This window comes from Pseudophryne corroboree, chromosome 6, assembly GCF_028390025.1.
Source record: "Pseudophryne corroboree isolate aPseCor3 chromosome 6, aPseCor3.hap2, whole genome shotgun sequence".
NCBI lineage: Eukaryota > Metazoa > Chordata > Amphibia > Anura > Myobatrachidae > Pseudophryne > Pseudophryne corroboree.
In genome coordinates, this window is record NC_086449.1 from 301,641,463 (window position 1) to 301,663,653 (window position 22,191).

Here is a 22,191-nt window from a genome sequence, read left to right on the forward strand (position 1 = left end):
CATCTTTCCAGAGGCTCCGCTGTTATCATGCTGTTAACTGGGTTCAGATCACAGGTTGTACAATGTGATTGGTGTGGCTGGTATGAGTCTTACCCGGGATTCAAAATCCTTCCTTATTGTGTACGCTCGTCTGGGCACAGTATCCTAACTGAGGCTTAGAGGAGGGTCATAGGGGGAGGAGCCAGTGCACACCACCTGATCCTAAAGCTTTTACTTTTGTGCCCTGTCTCCTGCGGAGCCGCTAATCCCCATGGTCCTGACAGAGTCCCCAGCATCCACTACGGACTACGAGAAATAGAATTATCGGTAAGTAAATTCTTATTTTCTCTGACGTCCTAGTGGATGCTGGGAACTCCGTAAGGACCATGGGAAATAGCGGCTCCGCAGGAGACTGGGCACAAAAGTAAAGCTTTAGGACTACCTGGTGTGCACTGGCTCCTCCCCCTATGACCCTCCTCCAAGCCTCAGTTAGATTTTTGTGCCCGGCCGAGAAGGGTGCACACTAGGGGCTCTCCTGAGCTTCTTAGTGAAAAGTTTAGTTTTAGGTTTTTTATTTTCAGTGAGACCTGCTGGCAACAGGCTCACTGCATCGAGGGACTAAGGGGAGAAGAAGCGAACCTGCCTGCTTGCAGCCAGCTTGGGCTTCTTAGGCTACTGGACACCATTAGCTCCAGAGGGACCGAACACAGGCCCAGCCTCGGAGTCCGGTCCCAGAGCCGCACCGCCGGCCCCCTTACAGAGCCAGAAGCAAGAAGAGGTCCGGAAAAATCGGCGGCAGAAGACATCAGTCTTCAACAAGGTAGCGCACAGCACTGCAGCTGTGCGCCATTGTTACTCAGGCACACTTCGGTCACTGAGGGTGCAGGGCGCTAGGGGGGGGCGCCCTGAGCAGCAATGTAAACACTTTGGCTGGCGAAAATACACCACATATAACCCCCAGGGGCTATATGGATGTATTTTAACCCCTGCCAGAACTCGCCAAAAAGCGGGAGAAAAGGCCGCCGAGAAGGGGGCGGAGCCTATCTCCTCAGCACACGGGCGCCATTTTCTATCACAGCTCCGCTGGAAGGACGTTCTCCTGACTCTCCCCTGCAGTCCTGCACTACAGAAAAGGGTAAAAAAGAGGGGGGCACTAATTTGGCGCAGTTCTAATAATAACAGCAGCTATAAAGGGAAAAGCACGTTTTATAGTGGTATTCCTGTCTATATATAGCGCTCTGGTGTGTGCTGGCATACTCTCCCTCTGTCTCCCCAAAGGGCTAGTGGGGTCCTGTCCTCTATCAGAGCATTCCCTGTGTGTGTGCGGTGTGTCGGTACGATTGTGTCGACATGTTTGAGGAGGAAAATGAGATGGAGGCGGAGCAATTGCCTATTATAGAGTTGTCACCCCCTAGGGAGTCGACACCTGAGTGGCTGAGCTTATGGAAGGAATTGCGTGACAGTGTCAGTTCTTTATGAAAGACAGTTGACGACATGAGACAGCCGGCTACTCAGCTTGTGCCTGTCCAGATGTCTCAAATGCCATCAGGGGCTTTAAAACGCCCGTTACCTCAAATGGCAGACACAGACACGGATACTGACTCCAGTGTCGATGATGAGGAGACAAACGTGACTTCCAGTAGAGCCACACGTTACATGATTGAAGCAATGAAAAATGTATTGCATATCTCTGATAATACAAGTACCACTAAAAAGGGTATTATGTTTGGTGAGAAAAAACTGCCTGTAGTTTTTCCTGTATCCGAGGAATTAAATGAAGTGTGTGATGAGGCGTGGGTTTCCCCCGATAAAAAAACTGATAATTCCTAAAAGGTTATTGGCATCATACCCTTTCCCGCCAGAGGATAGGGCACGTTGGGAAATACCCCCTAGGGTGGATAAAGCGCTCACACGCTTGTCTAAACAGGTAGCACTACCCTCTCCTGATACGGCTGCCCTAAAGGAACCTGCCGATAGAAAGCAGGAGAATGTGCTAAAATGTATATACACTCTCACGGGTGTTATACTGCGACCAGCAATCGCCTCAGCCTGGATGTGCAGTGCGGGCGTGGCGTGGTCTGATTCCCTGACTGAAAATATTGATACCCTAGATAGGGACAGTATATTACTGACTATAGAGCATTTGAAAGATGCAGTTTTATATATGCGTGATGCACAGAGGGATATTTGCCGACTGGCATCAAGAGTTAGCGCGCTGTCCATTTCTGCAAGAAGAGGTTTATGGACGCTGCAGTGGTCAGGTGATGCGGATTCTAAAAGGCACATGGAAGTATTGCCTTATAAGGGGGAGGAGTTATTTGGGGTAGGTCTATCAGACCTGGTAGCCACGGCAACTGCTGGAAAATCCACATTTTTACCCCAGGTAGCTTCTCAACCTAAGAAGACGCCGTATTATCAGGCGCAGTCCTTTTGGCCCCATAAGGGCAAGCAGGCAAAAGGCGCCTCATTTCTGCCCCGAGGGAGAGGAAAAAGGCTGCAGCAAACACCCAGTTCCCAGGAACAAAAGTCCTCAGCATGACGCTGGGGCTTTACAAGCGGACTCAGGCACGGTGGGGGCCCGTCTCAAGAAGTTCAGTGGGCCCACTAGCAAGTGGACCCCTGGATCCTTCAGGTGGTATCTCAGGGGTACAAATTGGAATTCGAGACGTCTCCCCCTCGCCGTTTTCTAAAGTCTGCTTTACCGACGTCTCCCTCAGACAGGGAGGCAGTATTGCAAGCCATTCACAAGCTGTATTCCCAGAAGGTGGTGATCAAGGTACCCCTCCTGCAACAGGGAAAGGGGTACTATTCCACACTATTTGTGGTACCGAAGCCGGACGGCTCGGTGAGACCAATTTTAAATCTAAAATCCTTGAACACTTACATACAAAGGTTCAAATTCAAGATGGAGTCACTCAAGAACTGTCACTATCAGTTTCAGACGCTGCCGTTTGGATTGTCCACGGCACCTCGGGTCTTTACCAAGGTAATGGCCGAAATGATGATACTCCTTCGAAAGAAGGGAGTTTTAGTTATCCCTTACTTGGACGATCTCCTGATAAGGGCAAGATCCAGGGAACAGTTGGAAGTCGGGGTAGCACTATCTCAGATAGTGCTGCGGCAGCACGGTTGGATTCTCAATATTCCAAAATCGCAGCTGATCCCGACGACACGCCTTCTATTCCTAGGGATGATCCTGGACACAGTCCAGAAAAGTGTTTCTCCCGGAGGAGAAAGCCAGGGAGTTATCCGAGCTAGTCAGAAATATCCTAAAACCAGGCCAAGTCTCAGTGCATCAATGCACAAGGGTCCTGGGAAAGATGGTGGCTTCTTACGAAGCAATCCCATTCGGCAGATTCCACGCAAGAACCTTCCAGTGGGATCTGCTAGACAAATGGTCCGGGTCGCATCTTCAGATGCATCAGCGGATAATCTTGTCACCAAGGACAAGGGTGTCTCTCCTGTGGTGGTTGCAGAGTGCTCATCTTCTAGAGGGCCGCAGATTCGGCATTCAGGACTGGGTCCTGGTGACCACGGATGCCAGCCTGAGAGGCTGGGGAGCAGTCACACAGGGAAGAAATTTTCAGGGCTTGTGGTCAAGCCTGGAGACATCACTTCACATAAATATCCTGGAGCTAAGGGCCATCTACAATGCTCTAAGCCTAGCAAGACCTCTGCTTCAAGGTCAGCCGGTGCTGATCCAGTCAGACAACATCACGGCAGTCACCCACGTAAACAGACAGGGCGGCACAAGAAGCAGGAGGGCAATGGCAGAAGCTGCAAGGATTCTTCGCTGGGCGGAAAATCATGTGATAGCACTGTCAGCAGTGTTCATTCCGGGAGTGGACAACTGGGAAGCAGACTTCCTCAGCAGACACGACCTCCACCCGGGAGAGTGGGGACTTCACCCAGAAGTCTTCCACATGATTGTGAACCATTGGGAAAAACCAAAGTTGGACATGATGGCGTCCCGCCTCAACAAAAAACTAGACAGGTATTGCGCCAGGTCAAGGGACCCTCAGGCAATAGCTGTGGACGCTCTGGTAACACCGTGGGTGTACCAGTCAGTGTGTGTTCCCTCCTCTGCCTCTCATACCCAAGGTACTGAGAATCATAAGAAGGAGAGGAGTAAGGACTATACTCGTGGCTCCGGATTGGCCAAGAAGGACTTGGTACCCGGAACTTCAAGAGATGCTCACAGAGGAACCGTGGCCTCTACCTCTAAGAAGGGATCTGCTCCAGCAGGGACCCTGTCTTTTCCAAGACTTGCTGCGTTTGACGGCATGGCGGTTAAACGCCGGATCCTGAAGGAAAAAGGCATTCCGGATGAAGTCATCCCTACCCTGATCAAAGCCAGGAAGGATGTAACCGCACAACATTATCACCGTATTTGGCGTAAATATGTTGCGTGGTGCGAGGCCAGGAAGGCCCCTACAGAGGAATTTCAACTGGGTCGTTTCCTGCATTTCCTGCAAACAGGACTGTCTATGGGCCTAAAATTAGGGTCCATTAAGGTTAAAATTTCGGCCCTGTCGATTTTCTTCCAGAAAGAACTGGCTTCAGTTCCTGAAGTTCAGACGTTTGTCAAGGGGGTACTGCATATACAACCTCCTTTTGTGCCTCCAGTGGCACCTTGGGATCTCAATGTAGTTTTGGGGTTCCTAAAATCACATTGGTTTGAACCACTCACCACTGTGGACTTAAAATATCTCACATGGAAAGTGGTAATGCTGTTGGCCCTGGCTTCAGCCAGGCGTGTCTCAGAATTGGCGGCTTTATCCTATAAAAGCCCTTACCTAATTTTTCATACGGACAGGGCAGAATTGAGGACTCGTCCTCAATTTCTCCCTAAGGTGGTTTCAGCGTTTCACCTGAACCAGCCTATTGTGGTACCTGCGGCTACTAGGGACTTGGAGGACTCCAAGTTGCTGGACGTAGTCGGGGCCCTGAAAATATGTTTCCAGGATGGCTGGAGTCAGGAAATCTGACTCGCTGTTTATCCTGTATTCACCCAACAAGCTGGGTGCTCCTGCTTCTAAGCAGACTATTGCTCGTTGGATTTGTAGTACAATTCAGCTTGCACATTCTGTGGCAGGCCTGCCACAGCCAAAATCTGTGAAAGCCCATTCCACAAGGAAGGTGGGCTCATCTTGGGCGGCTGCCCGAGGGGTCTCGGCGTTACAACTTTGCCGAGCAGCTACTTGGTCAGGGGCAAACACGTTTGCTAAATTCTACAAATTTGATACCCTGGCTGAGGAGGACCTGGAGTTCTCTCATTCGGTGCTGCAGAGTCATCCGCACTCTCCCGCCCGTTTGGGAGCTTTGGTATAATCCCCATGGTCCTTACGGAGTTCCCAGCATCCACTAGGACGTCAGAGAAAATAAGAATTTACTTACCGATAATTCTATTTCTCGTAGTCCGTAGTGGATGCTGGGCGCCCGCCCCAAGTGCGGATTGTCTGCAATACTTGTACATAGTTATTGTTACAAAAATCGGGTTATTGTTGTGAGCCATCTTTCCAGAGGCTCCTGTTATCATGCTGTTAACTGGGTTCAGATCACAGGTTGTATGGTGTGGCTGGTATGAGTCTTACCCGGGATTCAAAATCCTTCCTTATTGTGTACGCTCGTCCGGGCACAGTATCCTAACTGAGGCTTGGAGGAGGGTCATAGGGGGAGGAGCCAGTGCACACCAGGTAGTCCTAAAGCTTTACTTTTGTGCCCAGTCTCCTGCGGAGCCGCTATTCCCCATGGTCCTTACGGAGTTCCCAGCATCCACTACGGACTACGAGAAATAGAATTATCGGTAAGTAAATTCTTATTTTCTCATGTCCTAGAGGATACTGGGGTCCACATTAGTACCATGGGGTATAGATGGGTCCACTAGGAGCCTTGAGCACTTTAAGAAATCAGGTGTGCCCTTCCTACCAGATTCAGTTTAGAAAATGTGCCTGGAGGAGCTGGTCATGCATGGGGAAGCTCCTGAAGAGTTTTCTACATTTATTTTTTCTGTTATTTTCAGACAGTGCTGTTTGGCAACAGCCTGTTTGCTTTGTGGGACTTAGGGGAAGGGGGAACGGCACAACCTCCTCCAGGGTTAATGGTCCCGTTCCATGCTGACAGGATACTGAGCTCCTGAGAGTCCTATTCGCAAGCCCCACCATGGCGAGTGTATGGTCCTGCAGCACGCAGATACCCCTAACGGAGCCAGAAGTAAGAAGAGTGGTGAGTAGGTGGCTGGTGTCCTGGTTAGCGGATTCTGGCTGAAATGGTGGCATAAGGGTGTGGAGCACAGCGCTGACGGGCATGCTGCCCTTCAGGGCTCAGGATGACATGCTGTGTGTGTGTGTGTGTGTGTGTGTGTGTGTGTGTGTGTTCTGCTGTGAGGGGCGTGCTGAGCTGCTACTTACATTACCCACACTGGCAAATTAGCTTACAGGGGTTCTAACCCACTGTTAAGCACCATGCATACCTCAGCCAGTATTAAAAACAAAACAAAACTGGGAAGACTGTGTGCCATTAAGAAAGTGGGGCTTCACTATGCGCAGACCCAGCAGCTCACAGCACCATTTTCTCTCTGCTGCTCTACAGACAGACTGGCAGGGAAGCACAGCCCCTCCACAAGGACTCCAGCTTGCCTAAGCGGTACTAGGGAGTCATAGCAAAGGGGGGAGCAGTATTAGAATACTGAGCCTTTATTAAAAGGGCTTAGTTTGTGACCCAGCTAACCTTATAATTAGCTATAGGGGCACTGTGGCTGGCTCCATCATACTGTCTCCCTGGGGGGCTCTGTGTGGGTTAACTGTGCTTTTAACCTATTCATCCTGTGTGCTTACATTTTACTATATCAAAGGAGTTTGTTTCATGCACAGCAGAGGGGTTTTTTTCTCACTCAGGGGGAACCCTACAGTGTACTCGGGATAGTACACATTCTCAGGCTAGTGGGTTCGAACCAGTATGGTTGGATTCATTAAAAGGGATCTCAAATATTTCACATAAAATATCTCAAAATGAGAAGGAGACACAATACTTAAAACAATCTGTGGATGACCTGATGAATAGAGATCCAGTGGCCATTCCAGCATCTCAGACCCTGCCATTTGTCCACAAAAGCATACACTGGCCAAAATCATGCAGACTGATAATAATGTATCAGACGTTGAGGAGGGTGAGGTGGACTCGGGAGGGGGGGATGCAGCTTTGTCATGGGGGATACAGGCCCTGATAGAGGTTGTTAGAGATGTCCTACACATTCCTGACAGAGGACGAGGAGGAATCTTATTTTAATGTAAAAAATAAATCTTCTGCTACTTTCCCTGCGTCTAAGGAATTATTATATTATCCTTATTTGAAGAAACTTGGTCTAATCCTGACAAGAAGTTTCAGATCCCTAAAAGGTTACTCGCCTCTTTCCCTTTTCCTCAGGACGATAAAAAAAAACAGGAAAACTCACCGATTGACGCATAGGTATCTAGATTATCACATAAGATAGTTTTACCAGTCCCAGGGGTAGCCTCCTCAAAAGATGCGGCAGACCGCAAGATTGAGACAACTCTCAAGTCTCTGTACACAGCTGCGGGGGTAGCCCAGAGACCCACTATTGTGTGTGTGCTTGGATCACTAGGGCCATTGCTAAATGGTCAGGTAACCTAATTGAGGGATTAGATTCCTTACCAAGAGGTGAGATGATTTTACTCTTGCAATATATACAGGATTCTGCAAATTTTATGGTGGAAGCCTCAAAAAAATTGGATTGCTCAATGCACGCTTCATGGCAGTGTCGGCACGCAGGGGCCTATGGCTACGTCTGTGAATGCGGACTCCAGAAAGGGTGTGAAAAGCCTACCTTCCACAGGCGAGGCCCTGTTTGACAAACTGCATATGTGGATATCCAAGGCTACAGTGGGTAAGTCTACATATCTTCCTTCCGCAGCTCCACCAGCTAGGAAGACCTACTCTGCTCTGACTCTGCTGTCCTTTCAGACTGCAAAATTTAAACCTAAAGCCAAGGGTTCTTCTACAACATTCAAAGGCGATAGAGGTAAACACAGAAAACAAGCAACTGCAAGTTCACAGGAACAGAACTCTGCTTCCTCAAAGCCTCCAGCATGATGGGGGACCTCTCTGCCTGGGAGACAGGCAGGTGGGAGCCCGATTTAAGTCGCATGTGGGCGACATCATGCCAGGATCCCTGGGTCAGAGGTCATTGCCCAGGGGTACAGACTGGAATTTCAGGAACTCACAGATTCTTCAAGTCAGGCTTCTCAGGAGGAAAGTATAAATTTGCAAGATGCAATTCAAAAACTGGTACAGACTCTGGTCATTGTTCCTGTTCCAACTCTGCTACGGACCAGGGGTTATTATTATAACCAGTTTGAGGTACCAAAACTGGACGGTTCGGTGAGACGCGTTTTAAACCTTAAGTCGATGAACCCATACTTACAGGTGTTCAAATTCAAGATGGAGTCTCAGAGTGGTGATCTCGAGTCTGGAGGAAGGGGAATTCTTGGTGTCTCTGGATATCAAGGATGCATACCTTCATATCCTGATCTGGCTGCCTCATCAGGCTTAGCTCAGGTTTGCCTTACAGGATTGTCACTACCAGTTCCAGGCTCTGCCCTTTGGCCTCTCCACGGCTCTGAGGGTGTTCACCAAGGTAATGGAGGAGATGTTTCTCCTCCGCAAACGGGGAGTGAACATTATGCCGTACCTGGACGGTCTGCTGATAAAAAGCACATTCCAGGGAGCGGTTATTTGACAACATTGCCCTCTCAACTCAACTACTCTGGGATCATGGGTGGATTCTGAACCTACGAAAATCTCACCTGGAACCAACGGAGTCTTCCATTCCTGGGGATGATACGGAGGTACAGAAGGTGTTCCTTCCATTGGAAAAGGGAGTGGTGTTCCAGTCAATGGTGCGGGATGTTCTAATACAAACCCGGATATCGGTACATCTCTGCATTTGCCTTCTGGGAAAGATGGTAGCCGCTTACGAGGCACTGCAGTACGGTAGGTTTCACGCAAGACCCTTCCAGCTGGACCTGTTGGACAAATGGTCCAGATCGCATTTACACCACCAGAGGATTCGTCTGTCGCTAAAAGCCAGGAGTTCTCTTCTGTGATGGCTCTAGACTTCTCACCTGACCGAGAGCTGAAGGTTCGGGATTCAAAATTGGATTCTGCTAACAAGATGCAAGCCTTGGAGGTTGGGGAGCAGTCACCCAGGGGGCACACTTCCAAAGAAAATGGACAAATCGGGAACCATTCTTCCAATCAACATTCTGGAACTAAGGGCCATATACAATGCCCTTCTGCAGACAGCTCATCTTCAAGATCAGTCAATCCAGGTTCAGTTAGACAATGTGACGGCAGTAACTTACATAAACCAACAGGGCGGAACGAATAGCAGCAGTGTCAGAGGTAACTCTGATTCTCCTCTGGGCAGAAAGACGCGCTGTGGCGTTGTTGACGGTCTTCATTCTGGGAGTAGACAACTGGAAGAAGACTTCCTCAGCAGATACGACCTCCACCCATGAGAGGGGGGGGCCTTCACCTGGAGGTGTTCATGTGCATGACACGTTGGTTGGGAATTCCACAAACCGACATGATCTCTCGTCTCAACAAGAAACTTGGGTGGTATTGTTCCAGGTCGAGAGACCCACAGGCAGTGGCGGTGGACGCTCTGGTGACTTCATGGGTTTGCCAGATGGTGTATGTGTTTCCACCACTTCCACTGATCCCAAGAATTCTCAAAAGAATTAAGAGGAAAGGTCCAAGCAACGCTCATTGCTCTGGATTGGCCAAGAAGGGCTTGGTACGCAGATATCTTGGACATGGTGCTGGAGGATCCGTGGCCTCTACCTCTTCGAGAGGATCTTCTGCAATATGGGCCGTTCATCTATCAAGACTTACCGCAGCTACGTTTGGCGGTTGAGCGTCAAATTTTAGCCCAGAAAGGCAATCCGGACAGGGTGATTCCTACCCTGATCCAAGCCAGAGAAGGGGGAACGTCTGAACATTACCACCGGATTTGGAGGACATGTGTGTCTTGGTGTGAAAACGAGAAATTTCCTACGGTGGAATTTCAGCTGGGTCGTTTTCAGCTTTTTCTGCAGTCAGAGTATGTGGGCCTATGCCTGGGTTCCTTAAAGGTCCAGATCTCTGCCTTGTCCATTTTCTTCCAAAGACAGTTAGCGCCCTCCCTGAGGTTCAGACGTTCTTGAAAGGGGTTCTGCACATCCAGCTGCCCTTTGTTCCTCCCATGGCACCTTAGGATCTCAACGTGGTGTGGCAGTTTCTACAGTCTGGTTTGAGCCTTTACAGGAGGTTCATGTAAAGTTTCTTACGTGGAAGACTTACATTGTCGGCAAGATGTGTCGGAATTGGTGGCGTTGTCTCACAAGAGCCCCTATTTAATTTTTCATGAAGATAATGCTGAAAAGGTGTCTGCATTTTTAGATCAACCAGCCTATTTTGGTTCCAGTGCTTACTGACACCTCTTCCACTTCAAAGTCCCTGGATGTTGTGTAGACTTTGAAGATCTATGTCAAACAGACAGCTCGTCACAGAAAATCGGACTCTCTGTTTGTACTCTATGATCCCAATAAAATTGGGTGTCCTGCTTCCAAGCAGTCTATTGCTCGCTGGATCAAGCTTACTATCAGCATGCTTACGCTATGGCAGGTTTGCCGGTTCCTAGATCTGTACATGCCCACTCTACTAGGTCAGTGGGTTCTTCCTGGGCAGCTGCCCGTGGTGTCTCTGCCTTACAGCTGTGCTGAGCAGCTACTTGGTCTGGGTTGAACACGTCTGCAAAGTTCTAAAAGTTCAATACTTTGGCCTCTGAGGACCTTCAGTTTGGTAAATCGGTTCTGCAGGAACCTCTGCACTCTCTCCTACCCGGTTTGGGAGCACTGGTACATCCCCATGGTACTACTGTGGACCCCAGTATCCTCTAGGATGTAAGAGAAAATAGGACTTTAATTACCTACCAGTAAATCCTTTTCTTGTAGTCTGTAGAGGATACTGGGCACCACCTGGTGCTTGGTTTCTGCACTGTTACTTGGTTAAGTAATGTTGGTTCAGCTGTTGCTGTTCTTGTTTCATGTTTGGCTAGCATGGCTTTCCTTGTGTTTGTTTGGAATCTTGCCACTATCCTTCTCTCATGGTATGTCAGTCTCCTCTGGCATAGTTTCTAGACTGTCTGGTAGGAGGGGCATAGGAGGAGCCAGTGCACACTATTGATTTCTTAAAGTGCCGAAGGCTCCTAGTGGACTAGTCTATACCTCATGGTACTAATGTGTACCCCAGTATCCTCTACGGACTACAAGGAAAGGATTTACCAGTAGGTTATTTAAAAAAAAATAAAAAAAATGTGTGTTTGGTTTATTTTTTTTCAAACGGCCTGTGACATGGTAGTTAAGAGCTGATTGGCTGGTACTTTATATTTGACCACTTTATCTCCATCCAAGGCTTAGTAAATAGACCCCCCATGTCCCATGGTAGATGGTAGAACCAAGTGGCCAAAAGGACCTATGATGTCAGGGGGTGGAGCTAGGCTGGTGGGATAGTACTTTAACTATCCACGCCACCAACTTCTCTCTTTAGTAACCTGTTGGTGAGTGAGCCACCGAGCATGGTGAGTGAAGCAAGCCTGTGAGGGTACATTTTGGTTACCCTGTTTGGGCCTGGGTCCTTTCTCCAACTTGGTTTTAGCCATACCAGTCTGTTATGAAAGCTTTCCTACAGTACATTTGTGACTAGTAGTTGCAGCAGTGATGTACAGTGGGGTGTAACTTTTTTTTTTTTTTTTTTTTTTACCTCTGGAGTTTGTGGCTTATGCAGATGTAGGGATTCCCTGGCTTCATTTATTGGCTGATGTCCAGGGGGTGCTAAAAAATGCGTTTTATTTTTTTTTATTTTTTTTTCTTCACCTACCATAGCTCATACTTTAAGGATGCTCCACTGTTCTGTTTACAGACAGCTACCATAAATAAAGTGAATGGTCTGTCTCGTGCAATGGTAGATCTCATATCTCCTGTTAGGGCCTCAGTAGGAACTGAACCCCAATAGAAGGTCATATGCTCTCACCATATTGCATGGTGTTCCTTCCACAAACCAAAAACTGACTAGCAAGCTAATTGGATTCTGATAGAATATTAACCTTATTGGTTAACATGTGGTAGGAATGTAGATTGAGATTCACTGTGGCAGGACTGATGGGAAGACTAATCTCTGAAGTTCAGTGTGATATATGCACTATATAAATAACTGGGAATTTCTTAAGCCAGTATTTAACTGCAGAGTGAAGTTGTATAAAACAGATCTCCGGAGAGCATTGATAAATGTCTACTATTCTCCTAACAAAATAATTCCTAAGTGTAAAGCGCCCTACACACTGGGTGACTGGCAATATGAATGATATATCGTTCATATTAGTGTGTAGGCACCAACAATGTGCATCCCTGCAGTCGTTTATCACCGGTTTCCTGTCATTTTTCAGTGCAAAACAATTTGGACAATAAATATCATTCCTCGTCCAAATTGCTGCCGTCAGTGTGTAGGGTGCTTAAGATTAGTTGTGGCAATCTACTTGCCTGTTCTATAGCTCTTCTGCTGCTCATAAGATCTCTCCATCCAGGGTCCCCGTGAAGCTGACAATGCTATTGCAGGTGCAATGAGATCCAAAGCCCAGCTGAATGGCAGGAGAGCTGCACTTGGCGAAATAGGCAACAAGGTGACTGTACGTGGAAAGCAGCCTTTAGTAAAGGTATGAATTGGCTATAATCAGTGGTAGATCTAACCGGCAAGCAGATATTATTATGTTTTTGTTATCTGTTTGCAGAACACTAATGCAGTGGCAAAGACTATCAACCCTCCAGCTACCAAAGTGCCAAACGTGATTATAAAACCAAAGGCTATGCTAGTGAAGGTGACACTGACTGAATCACCTGCAAAGGTAAGTTGTAGTCATTGATGTTAATAGGCCTGTAATTTCAGTAAAATCAGATTCTTGGGAATACTCTTGCTTATGGTAATTAAATGAAATTATATTGTGTCCTTGTGAAATGAGAATATAAAATAGTGTAAGAAAAAAAAAAAATTGTGTTCCCTAATGCACACTGAGTGAGTAATAATACTACATAATAATCAGATAATACGGAGATCTTAGTTGCGTATATCTGCAGATATAGGGTTAAGTCCCCAGGCCGATCGACAAGGCTTCTCCGTCACTGTTTTTCCACCCCCCCCCCCTAATACTAGGTATGGGTCCAGGGGGGTGCAGGACCCCATCATGCCGGCACAGGTCGGCTACCCCAGGTCAGCACACAGGTGAAAATTAATAAGGGTTAATATAAAATACCAACAGAACTTTGTCCCTTGTAATTGTTGACCTTATGGTGCAGTATTCTAATCCTGGATGCGGCTTTCTAACCTTACTTGCAAGGTTCCATCTCCAATTCCTATGGATGTGTCCAAAGAGGAAGAGGAACTGTGTCAGGCATTCTCTGATGCTCTAACAAATGTGGAAGATATTGATGTTGAAGATGCTGGCAACCCTCAACTATGCAGCGAGTATGTTATGGACATCTATAACTACCTGAAACAGGTGGAGGTAAGTCACTAAGTTACTGAACTTTGTATTGTTTGTGTAAGAAAGGCCTGCAACACTAGATACAGAACTTTAAAGAGTACTTACAGCAGACTGACAATGAAACAGAAAATTCAGTATTGTTACTTGTCACAGCCTTGGTGTACTCTCACCTTTTGTTTGCCATCTCTTCTTTGGTATTTTTAAATGTGACATTCCATATACTAGCAATAACTTACTAACTTTGTGCGCAAACTAATTCTTCATACCAAAAGATATTTCCCGGTTTTCAAGACATCCTGCCTATTTTTATATATGCTAAAAATCATGAAATCTAGTACATGCAAATTGTTAACTTAATGGATAAGGTATTTATGCTTGAAGGGCCAGATCTTATAGGTGTGTGGACTCTAGTACAGCTGATGTTTCTGCTGTTAAGGCTATTCTGAGGCTGTGTTTACCACTCCATTAGGGGGTATGCTATAAACGGGGACTGCTAAAACTGTTTTAAAATATCCTAAATTCCGTGGCAGCCATAAAGAATGGTTTTACTCCTTAGTTAAGTAGGCAGGGTGGTCCTTCATTCCTTGTGGCAGTTTGTAGCTCTTGTTTAATTGGTGACTAAACTGGTAATTGCAAAACACCTGTGAGTGCCTGCATTGATGGACTACTATTGTAAAGTAGCAAATGTGGGGTGAATTTCTGCCTTCCTGAAATAACCTATTTAATGAAGACTACCTTGAACATCTTAATGTGTTTAAAGACAAACTACTCAATAGTAAGGTCCAGCTCTCCTCATTGACTGTAAAGTGCCTTTCATAATCAGGCTAGACAATTAAATCACAAGTCGCATTGCTTATTTGCACTTATGCACCATAGATATGTGCAGCAAAAACTAGTACCATTATTCTGGCTCATCAGATTCCAGTAACTGGGGACAGAGGCCATCACCCCAGTATGAGATGTCTTGAGTGGCACTCTTGCCAATTTAGTGGTGGTTTTTTTTTTTTTTATTGGGGGGGGGGGCGAGAATAACAGGCTAAACATGCAATGTTTTCTAGGCAATCTCCTATAGAATCCTGTAGGTAGCAGAAGTATTCAGAAACATGGCTTCTGACCATTTAAAAACAGTTGCTTTAAACACTTACAAAATAGTTCTAATAAATTACTCCATACTATTTTGGTGAAATCAAATTCTTTCCTTTCAATAGAACAGGGTGGATTGCAGAGCCATTTGCAGGCTGAAAGTAGGGGCACCTAGTAGAAAAAACATTAGGTGGCTTCCAAACTGTCCTGAAGGTGGCTGTCTGATGCACTTCTGCTTGGAATCTGTGCTGTGCACTGTCTTGGCAAGAGATCTAAAAGATTAAGTTGTGTGCATTCTTATTGTAAGTGCATCCGTTTCTCCATTTTTGGGAGGGATTCTATTCCTTCTGCAGGTAGTTAGCGCCTGGGCTAACTACCTGGAGTTATCCAATTGACTGCATCGCCGCACCCACTGACTAACCCAGGAGATGCCACCATGTCCCTGTGGGTCCAACACTGCACATAATCATTGATGGTAATTGGTCGTAGGGGGAGAATCTAACACTGTCTGCCTCACTGACACAGTTTAGTACATTACTTCTGCAATCTAATTGTGTGTGTGTGTGTGTGTATGTATATATATATATATATATATATATATATATATATATATATATATATATATATATATATATATATATATGTGTGTGTGTATATATATATATATATATATATATATATATATATATATATATATAATATATAATTTTTTTTTTTTTTTTTTTTTTTATCCTACAATCCATGACTTAGCTCCAACAGTCTATAAGACCAAGGTATCTTGATGGAAAGGAGGTGAATGAACGCATGAGGGCCATCTTGGTTGACTGGCTGGTCCAAGTTCATTCCAGATTTCAACTGCTTCAGGAGACATTGTACTTGGGTATTGCCATAATGGATCGGTTTCTTCAAGTAAGTCATTTTTACGTAATCTACCCTTGAACAATGTAAAGTTGAGACTAGCTTTCCAACTTCACTTATGAATACAATCCAGAACAGTCCATAGCATACACATCTTTGTAATATGTCCAGGGGTTCCATGAAACGCTCACTTCTGTACACACTGCAATCATGTAGAACAGTGCTAACGTCAAAGCCCAACATATCGTGTGCACCCTACACAATGCACATCACAGCATCCCATCAGATGGGATGATGTAATAGACAAGTGTAAACTATAGACTGGGTACCGATCAGTCACTGGTCGTATGATTGCATATCTATGTACCCAGCTTTATACTCTAATTTGAACTGGAACTAAACTAAAGCTCTCCACGAACTAGGTCCAGCCAGTGTCCCGGAACAAGCTGCAGCTGGTTGGTGTGACTGCACTCTTGGTGGCTTCCAAATATGAAGAGATGTACACACCAGAGATCGCAGACTTTGTCTACATCACAGACAACGCCTACAGTGCGTCACAGATCAGGGAAATGGAAATGATCATTCTGCGCGAGCTGAACTTTGACTTGGGGCGACCACTACCACTTCACTTTCTGAGACGCGCATCCAAGTCCTGCAGTGTAAGTCTGCACAAATACTGATCTGTGTCTAGCCTCCCCCTCGAAGAGTAGTTTAACTTAATGGAAGTTTATAAAGCCATTTAGACAACATGTAAGGAAGGTTAATGATTAGACTTAAGCAGTGTATGTATGTACCAGTGCACTTTAAGTTTTTTCAACTGGGTGTGCTGGCTCCTCCCCTCCCACAGGCAGTTTAGAAAAAAGTGCCCTCAGGAGAGGATGCATATCTCTGCAGCTCTAGAGTTTTCTTCAATTTAAATCAGGCTTGCATTGTAACTGTTTATGCTTGCTGTGAAATATGGGTAAGCACAAACTACAGTATCTGTCACACCAGATTCTCTCCATTGTCTAATGACTGTTTCCTGTGAGCAAGGTAGTCAATCTTCACAAATTAGTGAAGAGACTGGGGGAGAGGGTACAGAGCCCCACTGGTTAGGGTCTCTTAAAACGATGTCAGATATGTCATCCTAGCTCACTGCTGCTGTGCAGAAGACTCTACTACAGCACCAAGCTGTTGCAGATTTAGCTGCTAGGGCTGATGCACAGGTCCCCAGAAGCATGGTTTACCTGATCTGCTCTCTGATACAGATGATGATGGGGATGACGCAGATCCCGTCAGTGGGGATCCCGATTATACTCGGTGTATTGAACCCCTCATTTTGGTATAAGGGCTGTTACAGCTCTTCTAGAGGACGCTTCTTCACAGCAGTCATTTCTCTGACGTCCTAGTGGATGCTGGGGACTCCGTCAGGACCATGGGGAATAGCGGCTCCGCAGGAGACAGGGCACAAAAGTAAAAGCTTTAGGATCAGGTGGTGTGCACTGGCTCCTCCCCCTATGACCCTCCTCCAAGCCTCAGTTAGATTTTTGTGCCCGGCCGAGAAGGGTGCAATCTAGGTGGCTCTCCTAAAGAGCTGCTTAGAGTAAAAGTTTTGTTAGGTTTTTTATTTTCAGTGAGTCCTGCTGGCAACAGGCTCACTGCATCGAGGGACTTAGGGGAGAGAAGTGAACTCACCTGCGTGCAGGATGGATTGGCTTCTTAGGCTACTGGACACCATTAGCTCCAGAGGGAGTCGGAACACAGGTCTCACCCTGGGGTTCGTCCCGGAGCCGCGCCGCCGACCCCCTTGCAGATGCCGAAAAGTGAAGAGGTCCAGAAACCGGCGGCAGAAGACTTTTCAGTCTTCATAAGGTAGCGCACAGCACTGCAGCTGTGCGCCATTGTTGTCAGCACACTTCATAGCAGCGGTCACTGAGGGTGCAGGGCGCTGGGGGGGGCGCCCTGGGCAGCAATGATAGTACCTTATTCTGGCTAAAAATACATCACATATAGCCCCTGGGGGCTATATGGATGTATTTAACCCCTGCCAGGTCTCAGAAAAACGGGAGAAGAAGCCTGCCGAAAAGGGGGCGGGGCCTATTCTCCTCAGCACACAGCGCCATTTTCCCTCACAGAAATGCTGGTGGGAAGGCTCCCAGGCTCTCCACTGCACTGCACTACAGAAACAGGGTTAAAACAGAGAGGGGGGGCACTTATTTGGCGATATGACTATATATATTAAAATGCTATAAGGGAAAAACACTTATATAAAGGTTGTCCCTGTATAATTATAGCGTTTTTGGTGTGTGCTGGCAAACTCTCCCTCTGTCTCCCCAAAGGGCTAGTGGGGTCCTGTCCTCTATCAGAGCATTCCCTGTGTGTGTGCTGTGTGTCGGTACGTGTGTGTCGACATGTATGAGGACGATGTTGGTGAGGAGGCGGAGCAATTGCCTGTAATGGTGATGTCACTCTCTAGGGAGTCGACACCGGAATGGATGGCTTATTTAAGGAATTACGTGATAATGTCAACACGCTGCAAGGTCGGTTGACGACATGAGACGGCCGGCAAACCAATTAGTACCTGTCCAGGCGTCTCAAACACCGTCAGGGGCTTTAAAACGCCCATTTACCTCAGTCGGTCGACACAGACACGGACACTGACTCCAGTGTCGACGGTGAAGAAACAAACGTATTTTCCTTTAGGGCCACACGTTACTTGTTAAGGGCAATGAAGGAGGTGTTACATATTTCTGATACTACAAGTACCACAAAAAAGGGTATTATGTGGAGTGTGAAAAAACTACCTGTAGTTTTTCCTGAATCCGATAAATTAAATGAAGTGTGTGATGCGTGGGTTTCCCCTGATAGAAAATTATTGGCGGTATACCCTTTCCCGCCAGAAGTTAGGGCGCGTTGGGAAACACCCCTTAGGGTGGATAAGGCGCTCACACGCTTATCAAAACAAGTGGCGGTACCGTCTCCAGATAGGGCCGCCCTCAAGGAGCCAGCTGATAGGAGGCTGGAAAATATCCTAAAAAGTATATACACACATACTGGTGTTATACTGCGACCAGCGATCGCCTCAGCCTGGATGTGCAGCGCTGGGGTGGCTTGGTCGGATTCCCTGACTGAAAATATTGATACCCTTGACAGGGACAGTATTTTATTGACTATAGAGCATTTAAAGGATGCATTTCTATATATGCGAGATGCACAGAGGGATATTTGCACTCTGGCATCAAGAGTAAGTGCGATGTCCATATCTGCCAGAAGTTGTTTATGGACACGACAGTGGTCAGGTGATGCAGATTCCAAACGGCACATGGAAGTATTGCCGTATAAAGGAGAAAAAGACAACGTCTTTTCAGCCTCAGTCCTTTCGTCCCCATAAGGGCAAGCGGGCAAAAGGCCAGTCATATCTGCCATGGGATAGAGGAAAGGGAAGAAGACTGCAGCAGGCAGCCCATTCCCAGAAACAGAAGCCCTCCACCGCTTCTGCCAAGTCCTCAGCATGACGCTGGGGCCGTACAAGCGGACTCGGGTGCGGTGGGGGGGGTCGTCTCAAGAGTTTCAGCACGCAGTGGGCTCACTCGCAAGTGGACCCCTGGATCCTACAAGTAGTATCCCAGGGGTACAGATTGGAAATTCGAGACGTCTCCCCCTCGCAGGTTCCTGAAGTCTGCTTTACCAACGTCTCCCTCCGACAGGGAGGCAGTAGTAGAAACAATTCACAAGCTGTATTCCCAGCAGGTGATAATCAAAGTACCCCTCCTACAACAAGGAAAGGGGTATTATTCCACACTATATTGTGGTACTGAAGCCAGACGGCTCGGTGAGACCTATTCTAAATCTGAAATAGTTGAACACTTACATACAAAGGTTCAAATCAAGATGGAGTCACTCAGAGCAGTGATAGCGAACCAGGAAGAAGGGGACTATATGGTGTCCCGGGACATCAGGGATGCTTACCTCCATGTCCCAATTTGCCCTTCTCACCAAGGGTACCTCATGTTCGTGGTACAGAACTGTCACGATCAGTTTCAGACGCTGCCGGTTGGATTGTCCACGGCACCCCGGGTCCTTACCAAGGTACTGGCCGAAATGATGATTCTTCTTCAAAGAAAATGGACGATCTCCTGATAGGGGCAAGGTCCAGAGAACAGTTGGAGGTCGGAGTAGCACTATCTCAAGTAGTTCTACGACAGCACGGGTGGATTCTAAATATTCCAAAACCGCAGCTGTTTCCGACGACACGTCTGCTGTTCCTAGGGATGATTCTGGACACAGTCCAGAAAAACGTTTCTCCTGGAGAAGAAAGCCAGGGAGTTATCCGAGCTAGTCAGGAACCTCCTAAAACCAGGAAAAGTGTCAGTGCATCATTGCACAAGGGTCCTGGGGAAAAATGGTGGCTTCTTACGAAGCGATTCCATTCGGTAGATTTCACGCAAGAACTTTTCAGTGGGATCTGCTGGAAAAATGGTCCGGATCGCATCTTCAGATGCATCAGCGGATAACCCTGTCTCCAAGGACAAGGGTGTTTCTTCTGCGGTGGCTGCAGAGTGCTCATCTACTAAAGGGCCGCAGACTCGGCATTCAGGACTGGGTCCTGGTGACCACGGATGCCAGCCTGAGAGGCTGGGGAGCAGTCACACAGGGAAAAAATTTCCAGGGAGTGTGATCAAGTCTGGAGACTTCTCTCCACATAAATATACTGGAGCTAAGGGCAATTTACAATGCTCTAAGCTTAGCAAGACCTCTGCTTCAAGGTCAGCCGGTATTGATCCAGTGGGACAACATCACGGCAGTCGCCCACGTAAACAGACAGGGCGGCACAAGAAGCAGGAGGGCAATGGCAGAAACTGCAAGGATTCTTCACTGGGCGAAAAATCATGTGATAGCACTGTCAGCAGTGTTCATTCCGGGAGTGGACAACTGGGAAGCAGACTTCCTCAGCAGGCACGACCTCCACCCGGGAAAGTGGGGACTTCATCGGGAAGTATTCCACATGATTGTGAACCGTTGGGAAAGACCAAAGGTGGACATGATGGTGTCCCGCCTGAACAAAAAACTGGACAGGTATTGCGCCAGGTCAAGAGACCCTCAAGCAATATTTGTGGACGTTCTGGTAACACTGTGGGTGTACCAGTCGGTGTATGTTTTCCCTCCTCTGCTTCTCATAACCAAGGTACTGAGAATTATAAGACGTAGAGGAGTAAGAACTATACTCGTGGCTCCGGATTGGCCAAGAAGGATGTGGCACCCGGAACTTCAAGAAATGCTCACAGAGGACTCATGGCCTCTGCCGCTAAGAAGGGACTTGCTTCAGCAAGTACCAGGTCTGTTCCAAGACTTACCGCGGCTGCGTTTGACGGCATGGCGGTGGAACGCCAGATCCTAAGGGAAAAAGGCATTCCGGAAGAGGTCATTCCTACCCTGGTCAAAGCCAGGAAGGAGGTGACCGCAAAACATTATCACCACATGTGGCGAAAATATGTTGCGTGGTGTGAGGCCAGGAAGGCCCCACGAAGAAATTTCAACTCAGTCGATTCCTGCATTTCCTGCAAACAGGAGTGTCTATGGGCCTCAAATTGGGGTCCATTAAGGTTCAAATTTCGGCCCTGTAAATTTTCTTCCAGAAAGAATTGGCTTCAGTTCCTGAAGTCCAGAAGTTTGTCAAGGGAGTATTGCATATACAACCCCCTTTTTGTGCCTCCAGTGGCACTGTGGGATCTCAACGTAGTTCTGGGATTCCTCAAATAACATTTTAAACCGCTCAAATCTGTGTATTTGAAATATCTCACATGGAAAGTGACCATGCTGTTGGCCCTGGCCTCGGCCAGGCGAGTGTCAGAATTGGCGGCTTTGTCTCACAAAAGCCATATCCGATTGTCCATTCGGACAGGGCAGAGCTGCGGACTCGTCCCCAGTTTCTTCCTAAGGTGGTGTCAGCGTTTCACCTGACACAGCTTATTGTGGTACCTGCGGCTACTAGGGACTTGGAGGACTCCAAGTTGCTAGATGTTGTCAGGGCCCTGAAAATATAGGTTTCCAGGACGGCTGGAGTCGGGAAAACTGACTCGCTGTTATCCTGTATGCACCCAACAAACTGGGTGCTCTTGCTTCTAAGCAGACGATTGCTCGTTGGATTTGTAGCACATTTCAACTTGCACATTCTGTGGCAGGCCTGCTACAGCCTAAATCTGTCAAGTCCCATTCCTCAAGGAAGGTGGGCTCATCCTGGGCGGCTGCCCGAGGGGTCTCTGCATTACAACTCTGCCGAGCAGCTACGTGGTCGGGGGAGAACACGTTTGTAAAATTCTACAAATTTGATACCCTGGCTAAGGAGGACCTGGAGTTCTCTCATTCGGTGCTGCAGAGTCATCCGCACTCTCCCGCCCGTTTGGGAGCTTTGGTATAATCCCCATGGTCCTGACGGAGTCCCCAGCATCCACTAGGACGTCAGAGAAAATAAGATTTTACTTACCGATAAATCTATTTCTCGTAGTCCGTAGTGGATGCTGGGCGCCCATCCCAAGTGCGGATTGTCTGCAATACTTGTACATAGTTATTGTTACAAAAATCGGGTTATTATTGTTGTGAGCCATCTTTTCAGAGGCTCCGCTGTTATCATGCGGTTAACTGGGTTCAGATCACAGGTTGTACAGTGTGGCTGGTAGGAGTCTTACCCGGGATTC

The 22,191-nt window shown here is 47.3% G+C and overlaps 1 protein-coding gene across 1 annotated transcript in view; it reads left to right on the top strand.

The window, feature by feature from the left end:
• The window catches only part of LOC134932107 (G2/mitotic-specific cyclin-B2-like), a 44,587-nt gene that overhangs the window by 17,251 nt on the left and 5,145 nt on the right, over nt 1-22,191 (top strand). The window contains exons 2-6 of the mRNA XM_063926189.1: nt 12,623-12,751; nt 12,827-12,940; nt 13,430-13,597; nt 15,410-15,568; nt 15,940-16,176. Coding sequence (XP_063782259.1) covers nt 12,623-12,751; nt 12,827-12,940; nt 13,430-13,597; nt 15,410-15,568; nt 15,940-16,176 — 807 coding nt within the window. The remainder of the gene's footprint in view (nt 1-12,622; nt 12,752-12,826; nt 12,941-13,429; nt 13,598-15,409; nt 15,569-15,939; nt 16,177-22,191) is intronic.